The following is a 19,310-nucleotide window of genomic DNA, read 5'->3' as shown; positions in this document are numbered from 1 at the left end:
TGCATTTCTGACCATGTTGTTCCTTCTCTGTATTCAGTTTCATCTATAATCATGTGCTTTGTCATATGGTTATGCTACAGTTTTTGAAATTATTGCTGTATCCCTTTGGCAGTAGCTTTCTCTGGAAATGGAAATTTGCATTAAATGATAATAAAGCTCATGATAGCTGCCATTTTAAATGCAAAGTATCAGGTTTTCAAGAAAATAAAGATACAGCAATGGAGAGTTTCGCATATCATATTTCTATCAAGTATGCCTACTTGTGAGCTAGCAATGATGGTTGTGAAAGGCTCTGATCCCATGTTTACAAAATGCTTTGAAACCATTCTCCATTACTAACTTACCTCTGATTCTTTCCAATAAAAATGAACACAAGTATTTGACCCCCGCCCCCAATTCATCAAGGAAACACAGGCTGGCTTTCACTTGCTATGAATCCTCATAACACCCCCTAGGCTGTAGGTAACCCACAGTTTCATCTATGTAAGAAGTTTTAGCTGTTTAAGTCTCACCTACCTGTGTTGTACACTTTTTATCTGCAACTGCAAGTACACTAAGTAAAAGTTATTGGTTCTTTAAACTTTAAAAGGGAATGTCTTGCATAGTTTTTATAGGAGAAAAAAAGGGACCTCATTAAAGGATCAAATAACCCAAGGCTGACTTCTGCACGCTCTGGAAATGGGAACTAGAGTCTAATTCCCACAATAAGTGCATCTGGCAACTTCACTACGTAGCTTTCAGCAAATACTGAAGAGGCACCTCCACACTCTCCAAGATTCCCTATTTTACAGGGACGTCCCTGATTAAGAGAAGCCATCCTGGTTTATGATTGGATCCTGGAATGTCCCAGTTTTCCTTAGGATGTCCCTACTTTCATTGGAGAAATGTTGTGGGGGGGTATGGAGTTATCTGACCCCTGAGCCATCTGTAGGCAGCCCTGTATAGGGAAGTTTTTAAATGTTTAATGTAATATTATATTTTTATATATGTTGGAAGCAACCCAGAGTAGCAACCCAATGAGTTGCAGAATTGGATCACAAAATCTTAATGATTCCTAATGTCCAAGTGAGAGTTTAGACGTGGCTTGTATGTGCAGATGTTTCTCATACAGTCTATCAAATCTTTCAAATAAATACAGTCAATTGATTAATACAGTTTATTAATACAATTCTAAAATTACTCATTCAAAACAAAGTATATTTCAGTCAAATATAAAAATGTAAAGAATTAATAAAATCATATTAAGGACTATTTACTTACAGTGGGTTGTTAATGAAGGCTTCAGAGGGGTGTATATTAAATAAAACATTGGGGAAGACGTAGCGGATATGAGATGCTATGCCACCAATGACAGGGTCACCTGGCTCATACCACTCATGTGGAATAGGTACAGGATTAGTTGTGGTAAAATGAGCACTATGCACTTGGCATACCATGTTGGGGAAGAGCAAGAGAAGCAGCAGCAGCAAGGTTCTACACATGGACTCTTCTTTGCCTCTCTACAATATCATTATTATCATCAGCAGCCTGATTTGACCAGCATCGATTTGGAGGCAGCAGACTCTGCCAGTTCAGTGATTAAAGGGACATGCATACATCTTATCATTAAACACTGTTGCAAAGACCGGCCTTGAATGGTAAATAAGATGAAGTGATTTGAAGTATTGCCTATACAATCACAGAGCCTGGCTTCTCTCTTCAGCATTATTCTAACTGTCTATGAAACCTTTCAGACTTGCTTGCTGATTCTCCCCCACCCGACATTTTGCCTTCTGGAGCATTGGCAAGGTGACTTAATTATTGTAATTTTAATAATTACAGGGGAGACATTCACTTCTTGCCATTTTTTAAGGACTCCATGTTGCATCATCATTAGTAGAACTGTCAAGTAAATATATTTATCACCTCATGGAATTATAGGTTAGGAAGAACATGATCTTGCTTGTTTTTTGTTGTTTTTTTGTATGCAACCATGTAATGGAGAAGCGAGAAAATGGAGGGAGGTAGATACTGCTTCTTGTGCCTTCGTGGGTACCTTGTCAGCAAGGTGTTGATGGAAGCAAAATGATAACTTTCTATTTGTGTGAGCAGCAAGTTCTCACCAAGAACAATGGCTTCTGGGTACCTAGGTCAATTATATGAATGTAATGGGGGAGAGGAACTGGATAATTTTGGGGAGGGGATGTCTTTGCCATTTCACACGGGGTTCCCTTTGATCCTTTGACACATCACCCAGCCTATCACTTCACGGGAAATTAGCTTATATTAATCAGCTGCTGATTCAGGGGATTAGAGATGTCTAGTACATAGTTTGGCATCCCAAACCCTAATTAAATTCTGACACTTGCTGGGTCCAGAATTTATAGTGGTCTGGCAACCACAAGCTCTATATAGCTTCATAAAAATAAATAATAAGTTTCTGTTTTCATCTCAAAGTTTCAGTTTCTTCAGTTGAAATTTGGATCTGCTTTTCAACTGTTTTTCACATTTGGTCAGAACAGCTTCTTTAAAGAAGAGACAACCATTTTGCAACCCAGAAATAAAAGATTTTTTATTACATAAATTGATTTACATATGTTGATATTTTGACTTAGAATACAAAGAGCATGTATGAACCCAGAAAGTCTTCTGTTTATATCTTTCTTTGTATTAGATGCTACTTGTGGAGGATTGAATGACATAGCCTCTGATGATGTTAAATCAAAGTCAATTTAGATTTTAGTGAAGTTGCTTGTCAGTGTGAAGCCCAGATATATCATTCAGAACTACAATAGCTTCAGGCATAGAATTTCTGGATCCTGGATCCTGGGTGCAGCACAGCCTTATGCCCACATAGCTGCAGCAATTGCTCTAGTAAGTGGTTGGATAGGTACAGGTAAACTCTGCATCAGTCACTATCTTCTTGGGAGCAGAGCTGGTCCAGAACACTTTGGTGCCTGAGGTAAGCCACAAAATGGCATCTCCATCCTCTCCGGGGAAGAAGGAATGAGTGAATGTCTCCATCAGGAACAAGTGGGGAATAAAGATCAACATTGGGATCTGCTGCCCCTGTGGATCTTGCCACCAGAGAAGGTTGCCTCACCTTTCCTCATGGGAGGGCCAGCCCTGCTTGGGAATCATACAACACACTGTTATCCTCAATCCCTTTATCTTCCCCTTGTAGTGTAGGAACTTATTACTTTGAGTTTGAATGCGTGAGGATATGCACCCATGGTTCTATATATTCTGAACTATGCTAATCAATCTATTGTTAAAATATCATTTATTCTTTTGTAATAAACCAACTGTATGGGGAACAGTCCAGTTTGTGAGAGGTCTTTACTGGGCATAAGATAATTTGGGCCTATTCTCAGAGCTGTGTCCATTTGACTCCAGCAAAATAGCTCACAAGGCAGTGTGTTTTAGTGTCAGCGAAGCTCAGATACTGACAGGAGGAGAAGAAGCAGGCACAGGGATAGGACAGTTAACAGCAGAAAGCAGAGAGGAGGGGGAGAGCAGCTGTAATCTGAGCTCTGACCAAAGGGACAGTCAGATGTGTGAGAACTCCAATAGTTGGCAAGACGTTGGAATGCAGGAAACACTCTCTGCCAAATCTCAGGATTTCAAAAGTGGCAGAGACACACGAAAGATACTGGAAGAGAAGATGGGGGCTTCCGTGCTGGGGAAGGGGGAGGAGCTCAGTCCGGGCAACTCCATCTTCTGGGGAGGACAATGTGTAGAGGAGCGCCATCTAGTTTGCTGTTTTAGCAATAAATCTGAAATAATTAACAGCCAGAGTCGTCTCGTGTTTGTGGGAGAAACCAAGCCATAATATTTAGGGGTGAGTTAGTTTGTAGACACAAATGGGGATTCCAATATACACTTGTCCGACCTCATGTTCCTAAACTAATACCAAGAACATAAGTGAAACTACAAACACATCTGTCATTTACATACAGTGGTACCTCGGGTTACATACGCTTCAGGTTACATACGCTTCAGGTTACAGACTCCGCTAACCCAGAAATAGTACCTCGGGTTAAGAACTTTGCTTCAAGATGAGAACAGAAATTGTGCTCCGGCGGTGCGGCAGCAGCAGGAGGCCCCATAGGCTAAAGTGGTGCTTCAGGTTAAGAACAGTTTCAGGTTAAGAACGGACCTTCGGAACAAATTAAGTACTTAACCCGAGGTACCACTGTATTTCTCTATATCAGTTGCTCTCTATTGTTGAATTAAGGCCTCACTAATATAACATAGCTTTTTTATTTAGTTTCTTAAATAATTAATATACCACTTAGTAAAAAACAACTCTAATACTTAACTTCATTTACGTTAGCTGTCTAATCAGAACAACTATAGAATAATGTTGATGTTTCTCTTTCAATTTCAGAGTTTCATTGTCTTCAGTTGAAGTTCAGAAGGTTATGTGAACATTTGCCTCATTTGGTCTGAATGGCCTCTTAAAATAACATGCAACAATTTTGCAGCCCAGAAACAGAGCACAAAACAGCTGAAATATTTTCATTTGGTCACATGTCCTCATTCATTCACATTTTTGACATTTCAGTGTTGAAAATTAAGAACAATCATGGAACTACAAAATTTTATATTATTTATATCTTTCTTTGCATTAGATGTTCTCTGGTGTTCAACTCAGGCCTCACAAGAATAATGTAGCATTTGGGGGAAAAGATGCAAGCCAGTAATCCAGCACTAGAAGCCAAGATGGAGAAGATCTCCACAGCCACCATGTGTTTTCCTCTGGTGCTCAGGTAAGTTGGAATAAAGGAGATCCAAACACTGCAAAAGACCAGCATGCTGAAGGTGATGAACTTGGCTTCATTGAAGCTGTCAGGTAACTTCCTGGCTAGGAAAGCCACAGTGAAACTGACAGTGGCCAGGAAGCCCATGTAGCTCAAAACACAATAGAACATGAGGACGGACCCTTCATTACATAAGAATATAATTTCTTCACTCATTGATTTCATGTCCAAATCTGGGAATGGGGGGAAGGTTGCCAGCCAAAGACCACAGAGCCCCACTTGAACAGTGGAGCCAGAGAGGACAATTGAATAAGCCAGTTTTTTGCCTACCCACTTCCTGATTGTGGATCCTGGCTTGGTAGCCATGAATGCCAAAACCACTGATATGGTTTTGGCCAAGATGCTAGACAGGGCCACAGAGAAGACGATGCCAAAACTTGTTTGTCGGAGTGGGCAGGTTGCCTGCTTAGGTGTTCCAATGAACATCAAGGAGCAGAGGAAACACAAGAGGAGGGACACAAGGAGAATGTAAGTGAGGCTTCTATTGTTGGCTTTGACAATTACGGTGTCCTTGTGCTTAATGAAGATGCCCAACACTAGAGCTGTGATCAGAGAAAACAATAGTGCAGAGGAAGTTGAAATGATGGCTAAAGTTTCATCAAAGCCCAGAAAGTTTGGTATCTTAGGAATGCAATTATCCTGGTCTTTGTTTGGATACTTATTTGCTGGGCAACTGATACATGTTTCCATGTCTGAAAAGACAAAATGAAATTACAGACAATTCTTAAGAATTTTAGTCCTCAGGAGTCCACCTAGCTAATGTTCTTTACCAGGGTAGCTTTCAATCTTCTAACTCAAAGACTTTTAAAACAAAAAAATTCCTTCCAGTAGCACCTTAAAGACCAACTAAGTTAGTTCTTGGTATGAGCTTTCGTGTGCAAGCACACTTCTTCAGATACACTGTTTCACTGTTTTTTGTTTTGACTATGGCAGACCAACACGGCTACCTATCTGTAATCAAAGACTTTTGTCTGAGATATTTCAAAAATAGATCTCATGCATCAAATCTGGAATTTCTACATAGAGGATATCTCTATCTTTTAGTGGCCCTCCTCCTCTTTCTTAGAATGCCCTGTAGTGAAAAGAGAGCAACGTTACAGCTGAAATCTTGTGAGCCAAGAGAGGTCCACTGAATGAGACATTCACTCTCTCCCCAAACTGTCTTCTTCTTCGTGGAGTGACCATCACTTCTATTCCATCAGAATTTAGTAGAATTTGGATGCAAAATGTATTATGTTCCTTTCTGAAAAAATATTTTCTTCAGGATTTTTTAAAGATTATATTGTAAACAATGAGAACAATACAGAAATCAATTATTTAACCCCCACACCACAACAAAATTTTAAGGACCTCAGAGTTGGCTAAATAAATTGTGCATTTTGGTCTATCTTAAGATGACATATCTCACCCTTTTCATTTGAGTACATCCCGCTGGGACATGGTTCACAATCATAGCAACAAAATTTACTTCTCTCCTTCTTTTTCTTCCCGTAACCAGGACGGCATTTGTCATTACATACTGACAGGGGTGGCACCTATCCAAATATATAGGAATAATTTTGTTTTTAAAGGTTTTATGGGATTTAATCTAACATCAGGGGATCTATCAGCAATAGGAGGACCAATAATGTGAAACCTATGATCCATATGGGCACAAGTGGAACATAAAATGGGATAAAAAGCAGCCGTTAAGCATTATTAGATTTGAGTATAACTTAGCGGTTTTGCTTCTACTTGCAGAATTGTTACATGAATGTTCTACTAGGAGCATCTTGCTTAGTTCCATGGTTTTGGGGCTGTGGTTCCCCATGAGGTTTCAGGTTCTTTCATCTTTGTGATTCAACATTTATATTAAACAGTTAGGGGCTATCTTCAAGGAATCTGGAGCACAGTGTTCATATGTATACAGATGATGAACACCGGTATCTTAGAATTCCCTTGGAATGAGGAGAACCAGTGAAGGTGCTGCACTGCTGTCTGAAGGTGGTGTTGGACAGGATGGTGGCTAAATCCTTATAATTCCAAAGTGCTTTGGGTGAGTGGATTCTGTCTCTCAAAAGGATTGGGATCCCTTCTGGGAGGGATTGGACTCACTGTGAAGGAAGAAGTTTGTAGTCTGGAACTACCTTGAGATTCCAACTCATCACTAGGGTCTCAAGTGGCTTCTGTGGCTGATCTGCTTATGCCCCTTTTAGGTTGATGCACTAGGTGCAGCTATGCCTAGATGTATACCTGCTGCACCTAGCATCATGCAAACTCCAGAAGATTATAATGTTCATTTTAAGCCCAAGCAATGCTGTAAGAAGCTTAGCATTATATCAGATTCCACTAACCGGAGATCTGCCTCTGGAACGTCACATAAAAGAATGTCTGACAACAGTATCTGATAGCCATTGGTCCTTAATGCGAGATGTCTTCTGTGCATGTTGCTCTTTTTCGTATTGTGGCTCATATGTTTATTTAGTGTTAGACCTTACAGTGTTCCTTAAAGGACATTGCTTACTCCTTGGTGGCTTACAAATAAACAATATATAGAAAGGCAATTTTCATATCATATACAATATAATATCACATACAAAGCAAATTGTGATTAACATCAGCTGGGCAACAAGTAGGATCTCAATAATAATAATAATAATAATAATAATAATAATAATAATATAAAATTATTTATATCCCGCCCGCCCCAGCTGAAGCCGGGCTCAGAGAGGCTAACAACAGTAATATGATAAAACATTCTAAAATCTAAACTAACATGCTAGCGTGTTCCCACAAGTAAAGCCAATTGTTCAAATAGAGATTCTCTCCATTAAAATACTATCCATCTATATATGAATTTCCTCTCTATAAACCCTACTTTTCTCTCTGAGGAAACATCACATTTAATCAGGTGCTAAGTGAAAAAAGCCTCCTTGTTTTCATTGCATCCCATTTTATTTGGATAACCATGAATGTTGGCATTTGAGAAATTTATTTCCTCACCTGAGTGAAGTCCCTGTGCCATTTAATTTGCCCATCATTAATGGTGAACTCTTTGCCTGCAGGGGCCTGAGGATCCAGCCTTCCCACTTTGACCCTGATGTAGGATCTATTTGGGAAAGTGATCAAATTTGTAATATCATAACCAGCTGCTAATTCTCCATGTTCATTTAATGTAATTTCATCACCAACAGAGTTGTTGAATGAGATCTTCTGTAGGAATGAGTGGAGCTAGGTGGAAAGAGAACCAAAAGGACTATAAAGTATTATAACATTCTGATTAAGATTGCTGAATAGCTTTCCTAGATGCATTCAAGATCTTTATAACTAAGGGTTATAAAGTTTTAATTCAAAGTATAGTTTATGAAAGTGTAGAATTGGGAGGACCGTTCTTGTTTTCTGCAAATGAAGGAATTTTATACCATACATGACACAGTCAGATTGATAATTTTTGAATACATTCGAAAGAAAGGTTACATATTGTCATATTAAAAGACGTCTATTACGCCTTTTTTCCATCTCACTTTTTAATCAGTATTATGTTATTATATGTTCTTGGATAATTGGGACCAATCACATATTAAAATATGTGCAATTGTTTCTCCATGCAGATACTCTAACTCTAAGAGGAACGTGTTCTAGGAGAGGGGAGATGACAACTGAGGGTTGTTTTTTTTTAAGTTAACATTATGACAAACCCCCTCTTTAATTTATGTTCTGCTATAAGAAGCATAGCCTGCAGTGCAGTAGAAATCTTCATTGTTTGTTTCTTTAACAGGATACCTTTTATTTGTTTTATTTATAACTAAATACCAACTCACATAAAATATCAAGGCAGGGCACAATAGTGAACACTTTGCAAACCAAACTTTTTGTAACTGCAAACATTACCTTCCAAGGCTCTAGATTTTGAGGAGATCGTCTGCCTGCAGCCTCCATTCTTCTGCTGTTGGATCCAGCCAAGTGCCTATGTAAGGCATGTGCCAAAGCAGAGACAGCATTATAGATACTGTAGCTGTGGCTGGTCATGCTCATTTCAAAAAATGGCGCAGGAAGGCTCTCCAACATTTCCTCTCCGGTACAAGGCTTAGCTATCTTTGTTGACTTTGTGGAGTGTGCAAGTGAACAATCAAATGTTTGTTCCCAGAAACCTGAGATAAAATCATCTCCCTCTTCCCAGGAAGGATTTACATGTTGCAGAAAATCTGGGAAGTCACGAACTTCCTTGGAATGAATTGCAAAAGAGATAGCACCATGCAACATTTGTATATTAACATCAATAACTTTCTGAAGTTCATATAAAATGAAATCAATCTGAGCTGTGGTAATCCATACTTTTCCTTCACGTAAGTTCTTTTTAGACTGGGAAAATATGAACTCAGATAACTTCATCAGCTTTAGAGCAGTTGACAACCATGTAATAGATGCACTTTCTCCATATACAACAACTGCATTTGCTTTGCTTGTTATGAAAGCTGGGGACAAAATCCTTGTCTCTCTCAGCATATCAGTTATCTTACCAGTGACATGCACATGGTATTCAGCTCTTTCTGTGAATGCTGAACAGATCCCATTTTTGAAAAACATTGGCTCAATGGTATTCAAGAAACGTTCTCCAGCTTCATTAGCTGGAATGATGAGCCCAACCCATTTCCATCCAAAATGCAGAAGCAACTGGATAATTCCTTGATACTGAAGAGCTTCATTAGGAGCCATGTGGTAAAAAGAAGGGAATTTAATTTGATCATTTGTGGCTGCTTCAAATGAACCATATGAAATCTGAAAAAGAAAAAAAGAAAACCATAAGGAATTGATGGAAGTATTCATAACAAACCTATTTATCCCACACATTTCAAATTTACTGTTTTTTTTTGGGGGGGGTGGGGAACCCACTCCCACTTACATAAAAAATACACAAGCAATCTTGCTCAATTTCCTATTTCATATGGGGAGCATTTCTAGTTAACATGTCCTGATCTTATATGATCCACTGATAATTCCCCCCCAGGATCTTACATGATTCCATCTGGATATCCCATTTACCAACCTGGCACCTTTGAATTAATCTTCCCTTATATGCATTGATCACATATCCTTAGTAACCTACCCCCTCTCATGCACATTGTTTGAGACCCCCATGCTATAACAGCAACAAACCCATACATTTAAGTCCCTTTCAATTGTCCTTGTTATGCCACTCCATATTTATGAATCAATAGACTCCTACTGCAAAGAGAGCTGAAGAGTGAATTATAGTGTGAAATCTCAATTTTCTCTTACCCAGAATATTCCTACCTGTGGAATTTTGTAAAGACCCAAGATGTCTGCCATGCACAAGGTGACCTCAGAGCTCAGTCCCCCAATGACTCCTATTACATTTTCCTGGGAGCCACATTTGTAGTTGGGGACAAAGATATGTGAGTTAAACAGCAGATCCAGAGTGGTGCGGTAGGTCATCTTAGATTGATAGTAGCTGTCATAGATGTGGAACCCAAGAGTGACATTGGGCAAGACCTTGGGATTCTCATTGATCTCATCAACCGCAAACACCAGGGCAAGGATGTGCTGGTAGAACTTTGATAACACGCTGTGAATAAAGTCACATTATTACGTGGGGAAAGTAAATAGTGTACAAAATCTACATCTGAGAGAGAGAACTTTCAGAGGAAAGATGGGTCTTGTTTTGTTCCTTGTTTTGTTCTGTTAGAATATTTGAATGACTCTTTAGCTCAAATCTTTTTTTATTTTATTTCTCAAAGACATAGATTGTGAATATACAGAATGGGTCAGGAATTTTCTTGACTTTCACTTCATCTAGAAATAACTGCTGTGTCATATAACTATGCTACAGTTTTTGAAATTATTGCTATATCCCTTTGGCTGTAGCTTTCTCTGGAAATGCAAACTTGCATTAAATGATAATAAAGCTGACGGCAGTTGCAATTTTCAATGCAAATCATCAGGTTTTCAAGAGAATAAAGATACAGCAATGGAGAGTTTCACATGTATTTCTACCAAGTATGCCTACTTGTGAGCTAGCAATGATAGCGAGTGTACTCTCTGCTTCTTCTTCCCCTCAGAATGTGGGATGTTAGCATCCAAAATGCATATGTAAAAGGTTAATTTCAAGAGCTGTAGAACTCTGTGAGGCCATACAAGTTGTGGAAGTTATGACAGTTGACAGTTATGGCAGTTAACTGAACAGTCTTAACAGTTGGAGCAGCATTGATGAACTGTTGTGCTGCTCTCTGCCTCAGAGATGACCAGAACTGTACACAATATTCCATAATTAGTATAATAGCATTATGATGTGTACAGTATTCCTTTTTAGATGAGGTGACCGGAACACAGTATTCCAAGTGTAGTCGCACCATAGATTTTTGCTTTTTCTGAACCTTTCCCAGATGTACAATATATCTGTTTACATGAGGTGACCAGGACTGTACACACTATTCCATAATTAGTATGATAGCATTATGATTTGAGTGGTTTTGGTTTCAGTCCCTTAAAGCTTAAGTGAGGATTTCTAGAATGGAATTTGTCATTTCTACAGTTTCTATACACTGAGTCATTATTTTCAATGAGCTATCCATTACTGTCCCAGTAACTCATTTGTGGTCAATCACCTCCAGTTTAAACACCATAGACTTATAAGTGAATGAAGGACTCCCCCCCCCCAAAAAAAAACATAGATCACTTTACAGATTGAATTGCATTCATCATTTAACTGTCTATACATCCAGTTTGGCAAAATATGTTTGGAGCTCTTCACAATTCATTTTTGTTTTAGGCGCTCTGAAATTTTTTGTCACGTCAGCAAATTTGGCTGCTTTATTTCTTAGGTTTTTATGCCGCCCTGTTCTATTCTTACTCAATTTTCTCTTTGCAGAATTGGATCACTAAATCTTAAGGATTCCTAATGTCTAACTGACAGTGCAGACATAACCTGTACGCACAGATATTTCTTATATCATCCATCAAATCAATACAGTTCTAAAACTATTCATTCAAAGCAAAGTATATTTCAGTCAAATATAAAAATGTAAAGAATGAAAAAAATAATATTAAGGACTATTTACTTACATTGGTCTGTCAATCAAGACTTCAGAGGGGTGTTTATTGAATAAAACAGTGGAGAAGAGGTAGCGGATATGAGATGCTATCCCACCAATGACAGGGTCACCTGGCTCATACCACTCATGTGGAATAGGTACAGGATTAGTTGTGGTAAAATTAGCACTATGCACTCGGCACACCATGTTGGGGAAGAGCAAGAGAAGCAGCAGCAGCAAGGTTCTACACATGGACTTTTCTTTGCCTCTCTACAATATCATCATCATTATCATCATCAGCCTGATTTGAACAGCATGGATTTGGAGGCAGCTGATTCTGCCAGTTCAGTGCTTAAAGGGACATGCATGCATCTTATCATTAAACTCTGTCGCAAATACCTGCCTTGAATGGTAAATAAGATGAAGTGATTTGAAGTATTGCCTATACAATCACAGAGCCTGGCCTCTCTCTCCTGCATTATTCTAACTGTCTATGGAACACTGGGAGACTATAAACATTTCAGACTTGCTTGCTGATTCTCCCCCACCTCACATTTTGCCTTCTGGAGCATTGGCAAGATGACTTAATTATTGTCATTTTAATAATTGCAGGGGAGACAATCACTTGCAATTTTTTACGGACTCCATGGTGCATCATCTTTGGCAGAACTGTCAAGTAAACATTTGTTGCCTCAGGCAATTCTCAATTAGGAAAAGTAAGATTTTACTAGTTTGCTAGGTAAATCACTGAGATCAGATGCCAGCCTCGCAAACTGGCGCAGGGCTGGCAGTGAGGTGTGAAGAGCCAAAGTCGAAGCTCCTTCTAAAAAATGCACCTGGGTCCATCATTCTTTAATTGAACCCTTGACCCTTCTGTGAATCCTCACCAACCCAAAAATATATATGGCAAAATGAAATTCAAGGAAAAAGCAGTCACTATGCAATCCAAAACAGAAAAGCAAAACAGATGAAAAAGGGCTGATATCCAACTGCATCCATTTATAAATGGGACAAACTTCTACGAGTGGAGAAGAAAGAGAAAAAGAGCTATTACACAGTGGTACCACATATGGTTCATGTGCAGAGGGTCTGACATTCAATACCTAACATCTCCAGGTATTGCTGGAAGAGACCCCTGTCTGAAACCTTATAAAGCTGCTGTCCATCATTGTAGACAATATGGAACTAAATGCAGTAGTGAATTGGTTCAGTATAATCTAGCTTCCCTTCCTTCTCTTCCCTCTGCAGCTTCCCATAGGAGCGTACCGATGGTGTGCAGGAGAAGCAGAGGAAAGAGAAATTAGGGGTGAGGGGAGACTTTGTGCTGGCTATCAGGCAATGGCTTTTCCCACCTGCCTTGCCCCACCCTTCAGCCCTAGGAGCCTTTCACAAGACCATGACTTTAGGAACAGCAGAAGCAGGCTTTCAGTCATTTGATGTTGCATAGCATCCATAGTTTCATTCCTTCACACAGCCCCTATTCATTAACACCTCTATTATGTAGGTCTATTATGCTTGACCTACATTTTGTGTTTGTAACTGGATAAGAAGTTGGATGCGGGTGGCGCTGTAGGTTAAACCACTGAGCCTAGGACTTGCCGATCAGAAGGTCAGTGGTTCCAATCTCTGTGACAGGGTGAGCTCCTGTTGCTCGGTCCCTGCTCCTGCCAACCTAGCAGTTCGAAAGCACATCAAAGTGCAAGTAGATAAATAGGTAGTGCTCTGGCGGGAAGGTAAACGGCGTTTCCGTGCACTGCTCTGGTTCGCCAGAAGTGGCTTAGTTATGCTGGCCACATGACCCGGAAGCTGTACGCCGGCTCCCTCAGCCAATAAAGCGAGATGAGCGCCGCAACCCCAGAGTCGGTCACGACTGGACCTAATGGTCAGGGTCCCTTTACCTTTTAAGAAGTTGGCCTAACCTGCAGTGTATCCTGGGTAATCACCCCCTTTTCCTATTTCTTTTCCAACCCTCTCTAGCAAGTTGCTGTGTGACAGGGGCCTTAATAATTAAATGACTGTGTACATGACAAAGTGCAGTCAAAGAAGGTTATCTTGAAGAGAGTCCTCCTGAATGGATTTCCTACCTTAAGGAAGTTTTGGACACCCAACATGACCAGCTATTCTACTCATCCCACATTTAGGTATATATAGTTGACTGAGGAATACTCTCTGCATAGGTTCGGACAAAATCTCAGGTTCTGAAATCTGCATTTAGTGATGTTTCCACTGCTAATATATTTCATTATCACCATCACTGCAACTCAGCATTTTCAGTCATAAACCAAAACTGTGGGGAACAGTCCAGTTTGTGAGAGGTCATTTCTGGGCATAAGGTAATTTGGGCCTATTCTCTGAGCTGTGCCCAGTTGACTCCAGCAAAAGATCTCACAAGGGAGTGTGTTTTAGGAGTTAGGTAGGTTGTGGACACACATGGGGATTCCAATTTACACTTTTAAGACCTCATGTTCCTAGATTGATACCAAGAACATATGTTAAACTACAAACACATCTCTCATTTACATATTTCTCTCTGTCAGTTACTCTCTATTGTTGGATTCAGGCCTCGCAAATATAACATAGCTTTTTTATTTAGATTCTTAAATAATTCATATATCACCTAGTCAAAAAAACCCAACAACTCTAATACTAATACTCTCTATTCTTCATTCATATTAGCTGTTTAATCAGAATAGCTACAGAGTAATGTTGATGTTTCTCTTTCAGAATTTTACTGACTTTTACTGAAGCTCAGAAGCTGAGGTGAACATTTGCCTCATTTGATCAGACTGGCCTCTTACAATAACATGCAACAAACAGACCACAAAAAAGCTGAAATATTTTTATTTGGTCACATTGTCCTCATCCATTAACATTTTTGACGTTTCAGTGTTGAAAACTAAGAACAATCATGGAACTACAAAATTTTATATTATTTATATCTTTCTTTGCATTAGATGTTCTCTGGTGTTCAACTCAGGCCTCACAAGAATAATGTAGCATTTGGGGAAAAAGATGCAAGCCAGTAATCCAGCACTAGAAGCCAAGATGGAGAAGATCTCCACAGCCACCATGTATTTTCCTCTGGTGCTCAGGTAGGTTGGAATGAAGGAGAGCCAAACACTGCAAAAGACCAGCATGCTGAAGGTAATGAACTTGGCTTCATTGAAACTGTCTGGCAACTTCCTGGCTAGGAAGGCCATCGTGAAGCTGAAAGTGGCCAGGAAGCCCATGTAGCCCAAAACACAGAAGAACATGAAGACTGACCCTTCATTACATAACAATATAATTTCTTTACTCATTGAGTGCATGTCCAAATCTGGAAAAGGGGGAAAAGTTGCCAGCCAAAGACCACAAAGCCCTACTTGAAGAATGGAGCCGGAGAGGATGATGGAATAAGCCAGTTTTTTGCCTATCCACTTCCTGATTGTGGATCCTGGCTTGGTAGCCATGAATGCCAAAACCACTGATATAGTTTTGGCCAAGATGCTAGACAGGGCCACAGAGAAGACAATGCCAAAACTTGTTTGTCGGAGTGGGCAGGTTGCCTGCTTAGGTGTTCCAATGAACATCAAGGAGCAGAGGAAACACAAGAGGAGGGACACAAGGAGAATGTAAGTGAGGCTTCTGTTGTTGGCTTTGACGATGGCAGTGTCCTGGTGTTTAATGAAGATGCCAAACACTAGAGCTGTGATCAGAGACAACAGTAGTGCCGAGAAAGTTGAAATGATGGCCAAAGTTTCATCGAAGCCAAGAAAGTTTGGTATTTTAGGAATGCAATTATCCTGGTCTTGGTTTGGATACTTATTTGCTGGGCAACTGAAACATGTTTCCATGTCTGAAAAGATAAAATGAAATTACGAAGAAAATTCTTAAGAATTTTTGTCACCAGGAGTTCAACTAGTTAATGTTCTTTACCAGGGTAGCTTTCAAAACTTCTAGTTCAAAGACTTTTGTTTGAGATATTTCAAAAATAGATCTCATGCATCAAATCTGGGATTTCTACATAGAGGACATCTCTATGTTTTAGTGGTCCTCCTCTTTTTTGGAATCACAAGCTGCTCTGTAGTGAAAAAAGAGCAATATTACAGCTAAAATCTTCTGAACCGTGAGAGGTGCAATGAATGAGACATTCATTCTCTCCCCAAACTGCCTTCTTCTTAGAGGAGTGACCATCACTTCGATTCCATCGCAATTTAGTAGAATTTGGATGTAAAATGTATTACCTTCCTTTCTAAATATTTTTTCTTCAGGATGTTTTAAAGATTGTATTGCAAACAATAAGAACAATTTAAAAATGCATTATTTAATCCTCCCCCACACCAGAATTTTAACGACAACAAAATTTTAAGGACCTCAGAGTTGACTAAACAAATTGTGCAGTTTGGTCTATCGTAACATAACATTTCTCACCCCTTCCATTTGAGTACATCCCGCTGGGACATGCTTCACAATCATAGCAACAAAATTTACTTCTCTCCTTCTTTTTCTTCCCGTAACCAGGACGGCAGTTGTCATTACATACTGACAGGGGTGGCACCTATCCAAAAATATTGGAAGATTTTTTTAAAAAAAATGGTTGGGCGGTATTAACCTAACACCAGGTGATATATAAGGAATAGAAGGACCAATAGCATGAAACATATGGTCCATATTTGCACAGGTGGCACATACAATGGGATAAGAAGCAGCTGCATAGCATCATAGAAACTCAAGAGGATTATAATGTTCATTTTAAGCCCAAGGAATGCTGTAACAAGCTTAGCATTCTATCTGATGCCACTAACTGGAGATCTGCCTCATGTATTTCACACACAAGAATGGCTGACAACACTTTCTGATATCCATTGGACCTTCTCTTTTGTTTTTTTAAATAATATTTATTACTTTTAAAAGTTACAAAAAAGTAGAAGAAAAAGAGAAAAGACAAAAAAAGACAAGAAAAAAGAAAAAGAAAAACAATACAATATATAAACCATACAAACCCACCCTAAACCCATTAAATTAAACACATAAACAAAGCAAAACAAAAACAATTTAAAAACATCCCTCCTTTTCCATACTCTGTCCTTCATTCCCTTGTTTCCTCGACTTCCTCACACCTCCCTTTTTGTATCCCACTTCTAGTACTTGTTTCAGCAAATCCTTTCCATCTTTCTCTATTTTCTGTCATATTATAAATAACATATTCTTTAACCTTATTTCCCATTAAAGGTAAATTACTTATATACACCCAACTTCTTATAGCATTTCTGCTAAATCCATAAAATATCATTCCACCATTTTTCTAACAGTCATTACTTTAACAATATTTCTAAATAAGCGCTTTAAATTTTCCAGTAATCTTCCACTATCTCCTCTCCCTGGCTTCGGATTCTGCCAGTCCTTTCCGTCAGTTCCATATAGTCCATCAACCTGGTAATCTTATATCCGAGGCTCTTAAATCTCTTCCAAGTCTCTTCTGCAGGTTTTCTTCATATTCTTTGATGCTCAGGAGCCAATCTCGAGAATCCATTGGTCCTTCTCAATGTTAGATGTCTTCTGAGCATGTTGCTCTTTTTTTTATTGTGGTTCATTTGTTTATTTAATGATAGACCTTACAGTATTCCTTAAAGTATATTGCTTATTCCTTGGTGGCTTACAAATATGCAATAAACAAAAATGGAATTTCTAAATCGTATACATTATAATATCACATACCAAGCAGAATGCAGTCAACATAAGCTGGACAGCAAATAGGGTCTCTTAAACTAATGTGCAAGCATTTTCCCACAAGCAAAGCTAATGGTTCAAATAGAGATTCTCTCCATTAAAATACTATCCATCTACATATTAATTTCCTCTTCTTAAAGTCTACTTTTCTCTCCCAGCAAACTTCACATTTAATCAGGTGCTAAGTGAAAAAACGCCTCCTTGTTTTCATTGCATCCCATTTTATGTATGTTCCTATGTGATGCCAATAAAGGTTACTTGATTGATAACCATGAATGTTGGTATTTGAGAAATTAATTTCCTCACCTGAGTCAAGCCCCTGTGCCACTTAATCTGTCCATCATTAATGGTGAGCTCTTTCCCTGGAGGGGCCTGAGGATCCAGTCTTCCCACTTTGACCCTGATGTAGGATCTATTTGGGAAAGTGATCAAATTTGTAATATCAAAACCAGCTGCTAATTCTCCACATTCATTTAATGTAATTTCATCACCAACAGAGTTGTTGAATGAGATCTTCTGTAGGAATGAGTGGAGCTAGGTGGAAAGAGAATCAAAAGGTCTATAAAGTATTATAACATTCTGATTAAGATTGCTGAATAGCTTTCCTAGATGCATTCAAGCTCTTTATAACTAGGGGTTATAAAGTTTTGATTCAAAGTATAATTTGTGACAGTGTAGAATTGGCAGATCCATTCTTGTTTTCTGCAAATGAAGGAATTTATACCACACACACCACATATGGAGGAAAAGTTACATGCTGTCATGTTAAAAGACTTCTTTTATGCCCCCTTTCCATTTCACTTTTTAATCAGTATTGTGTGATGATATGTTCTTGCATAATTGGGACCGTTCAGGGACATAATAAAATATTTGCAATTGCTTCTCCAGACCAATATCTCACCTCTAGGAGGAAGATGGTCTAAGGATCATATCTGGAGTGGACATGACAACTGAAGAGTTTTAAAAAGTTAATGTTATGACAAAACCTCCCAATGATTTATGTTCTGCTTAAGGAGCATAGCCTGCAACTCAGTAGGCATCTTCTTTTAGATCTGAGGAGGCCATAGAAAAGTCTCCATTACAGAAATCAGGTAGGATATGTTGAAGGAAATTCTTTGTAAGCAGGTATTTCACTTCCTGCTAAATCAAATGACTGCTGTCTCATTTTTGGCAAACCATTGCTATTCTAATCTATCACTTGAATACACTCAAAAGCAGATAAAAGAACTTTGGTCAGAAGAATCCATTGGAAGTGTTAAGTCTGGTGATAAATTGTTAAAATGAGCATGAACAGGATCGCCTTATTCACCTGGATAACAGGACATTTTAGAAACAAATTTTCAGAGATTTTGAACAATCACTCTGAATGACAATATTTAACCTCAGTACCAGTTAATTGAGAAGTTGCAGTTTGTTATTCTTGGGTGCTGCCTCTACCCTTTGTGTTTTCTTTGAGGTACATTGTGACCTGAAACATATTTTTTTCAAAATTGGTATCATGGATAATTAGCTTTATCTAGTGCAATGTCAAACTGCTCCACTGTCCCATTTCCCCAATGGCTCCCTTCTCCTCTGAAGAACAAAAGTGTATTTTTTTCTTGCTGCTATTGCTGGTTGTGGCAGTGCAGAGAAAGCTCGTGAAAAGTTTGCAAAGTTTGGTTGGGTGAGCTTGAAAGCTCTTAAGGAATTCAAAAAGGGAATGGAATTGCCTATTTCCTTTCTTATGTTAACATCACAAAGTGGCCAAGTGGAGAATGTGCTTGAATTT

General features: G+C 38.9%; 2 protein-coding genes across 2 annotated transcripts in view; both read right to left on the bottom strand.

Annotated features, from left to right (window-relative positions):
* LOC308461093 (vomeronasal type-2 receptor 26-like) overlaps nt 1-12,085 on the bottom strand; it is a gene marked incomplete at its 5' end in the record, with an annotated part of 35,011 nt that extends 22,926 nt beyond the window's left edge. The window contains 4 exons of the mRNA XM_080977714.1: nt 7,785-8,012; nt 8,673-9,560; nt 10,077-10,368; nt 11,865-12,085. Of these exons, the coding sequence (XP_080833840.1) occupies nt 7,785-8,012; nt 8,673-9,560; nt 10,077-10,368; nt 11,865-12,085 (1,629 nt within the window). The remainder of the gene's footprint in view (nt 1-7,784; nt 8,013-8,672; nt 9,561-10,076; nt 10,369-11,864) is intronic.
* On the bottom strand, nt 2,562-18,058 carry LOC308461114 (vomeronasal type-2 receptor 26-like). Its single transcript, XM_080977746.1, has 3 exons — nt 17,849-18,058; nt 6,211-6,337; nt 2,562-5,494 (listed from the first exon to the last, which is right to left on the bottom strand). The coding sequence occupies exons 2-3, from the start codon at nt 6,227-6,229 to the stop codon at nt 4,593-4,595; spliced, it is 921 nt and encodes a 306-aa protein (XP_080833872.1). The 5' UTR covers nt 6,230-6,337; nt 17,849-18,058; the 3' UTR covers nt 2,562-4,592.
* Between the last annotated feature and the right edge of the window lie 1,252 nt (nt 18,059-19,310).

Source organism: Podarcis pityusensis, assembly GCF_964106645.2.
Source record: "Podarcis pityusensis genome assembly, chromosome: 13".
In the NCBI taxonomy this organism is placed as follows: Eukaryota; Metazoa; Chordata; class Lepidosauria; order Squamata; family Lacertidae; genus Podarcis; species Podarcis pityusensis.
This window is presented reverse-complemented; position numbering and strand designations above follow the sequence as displayed.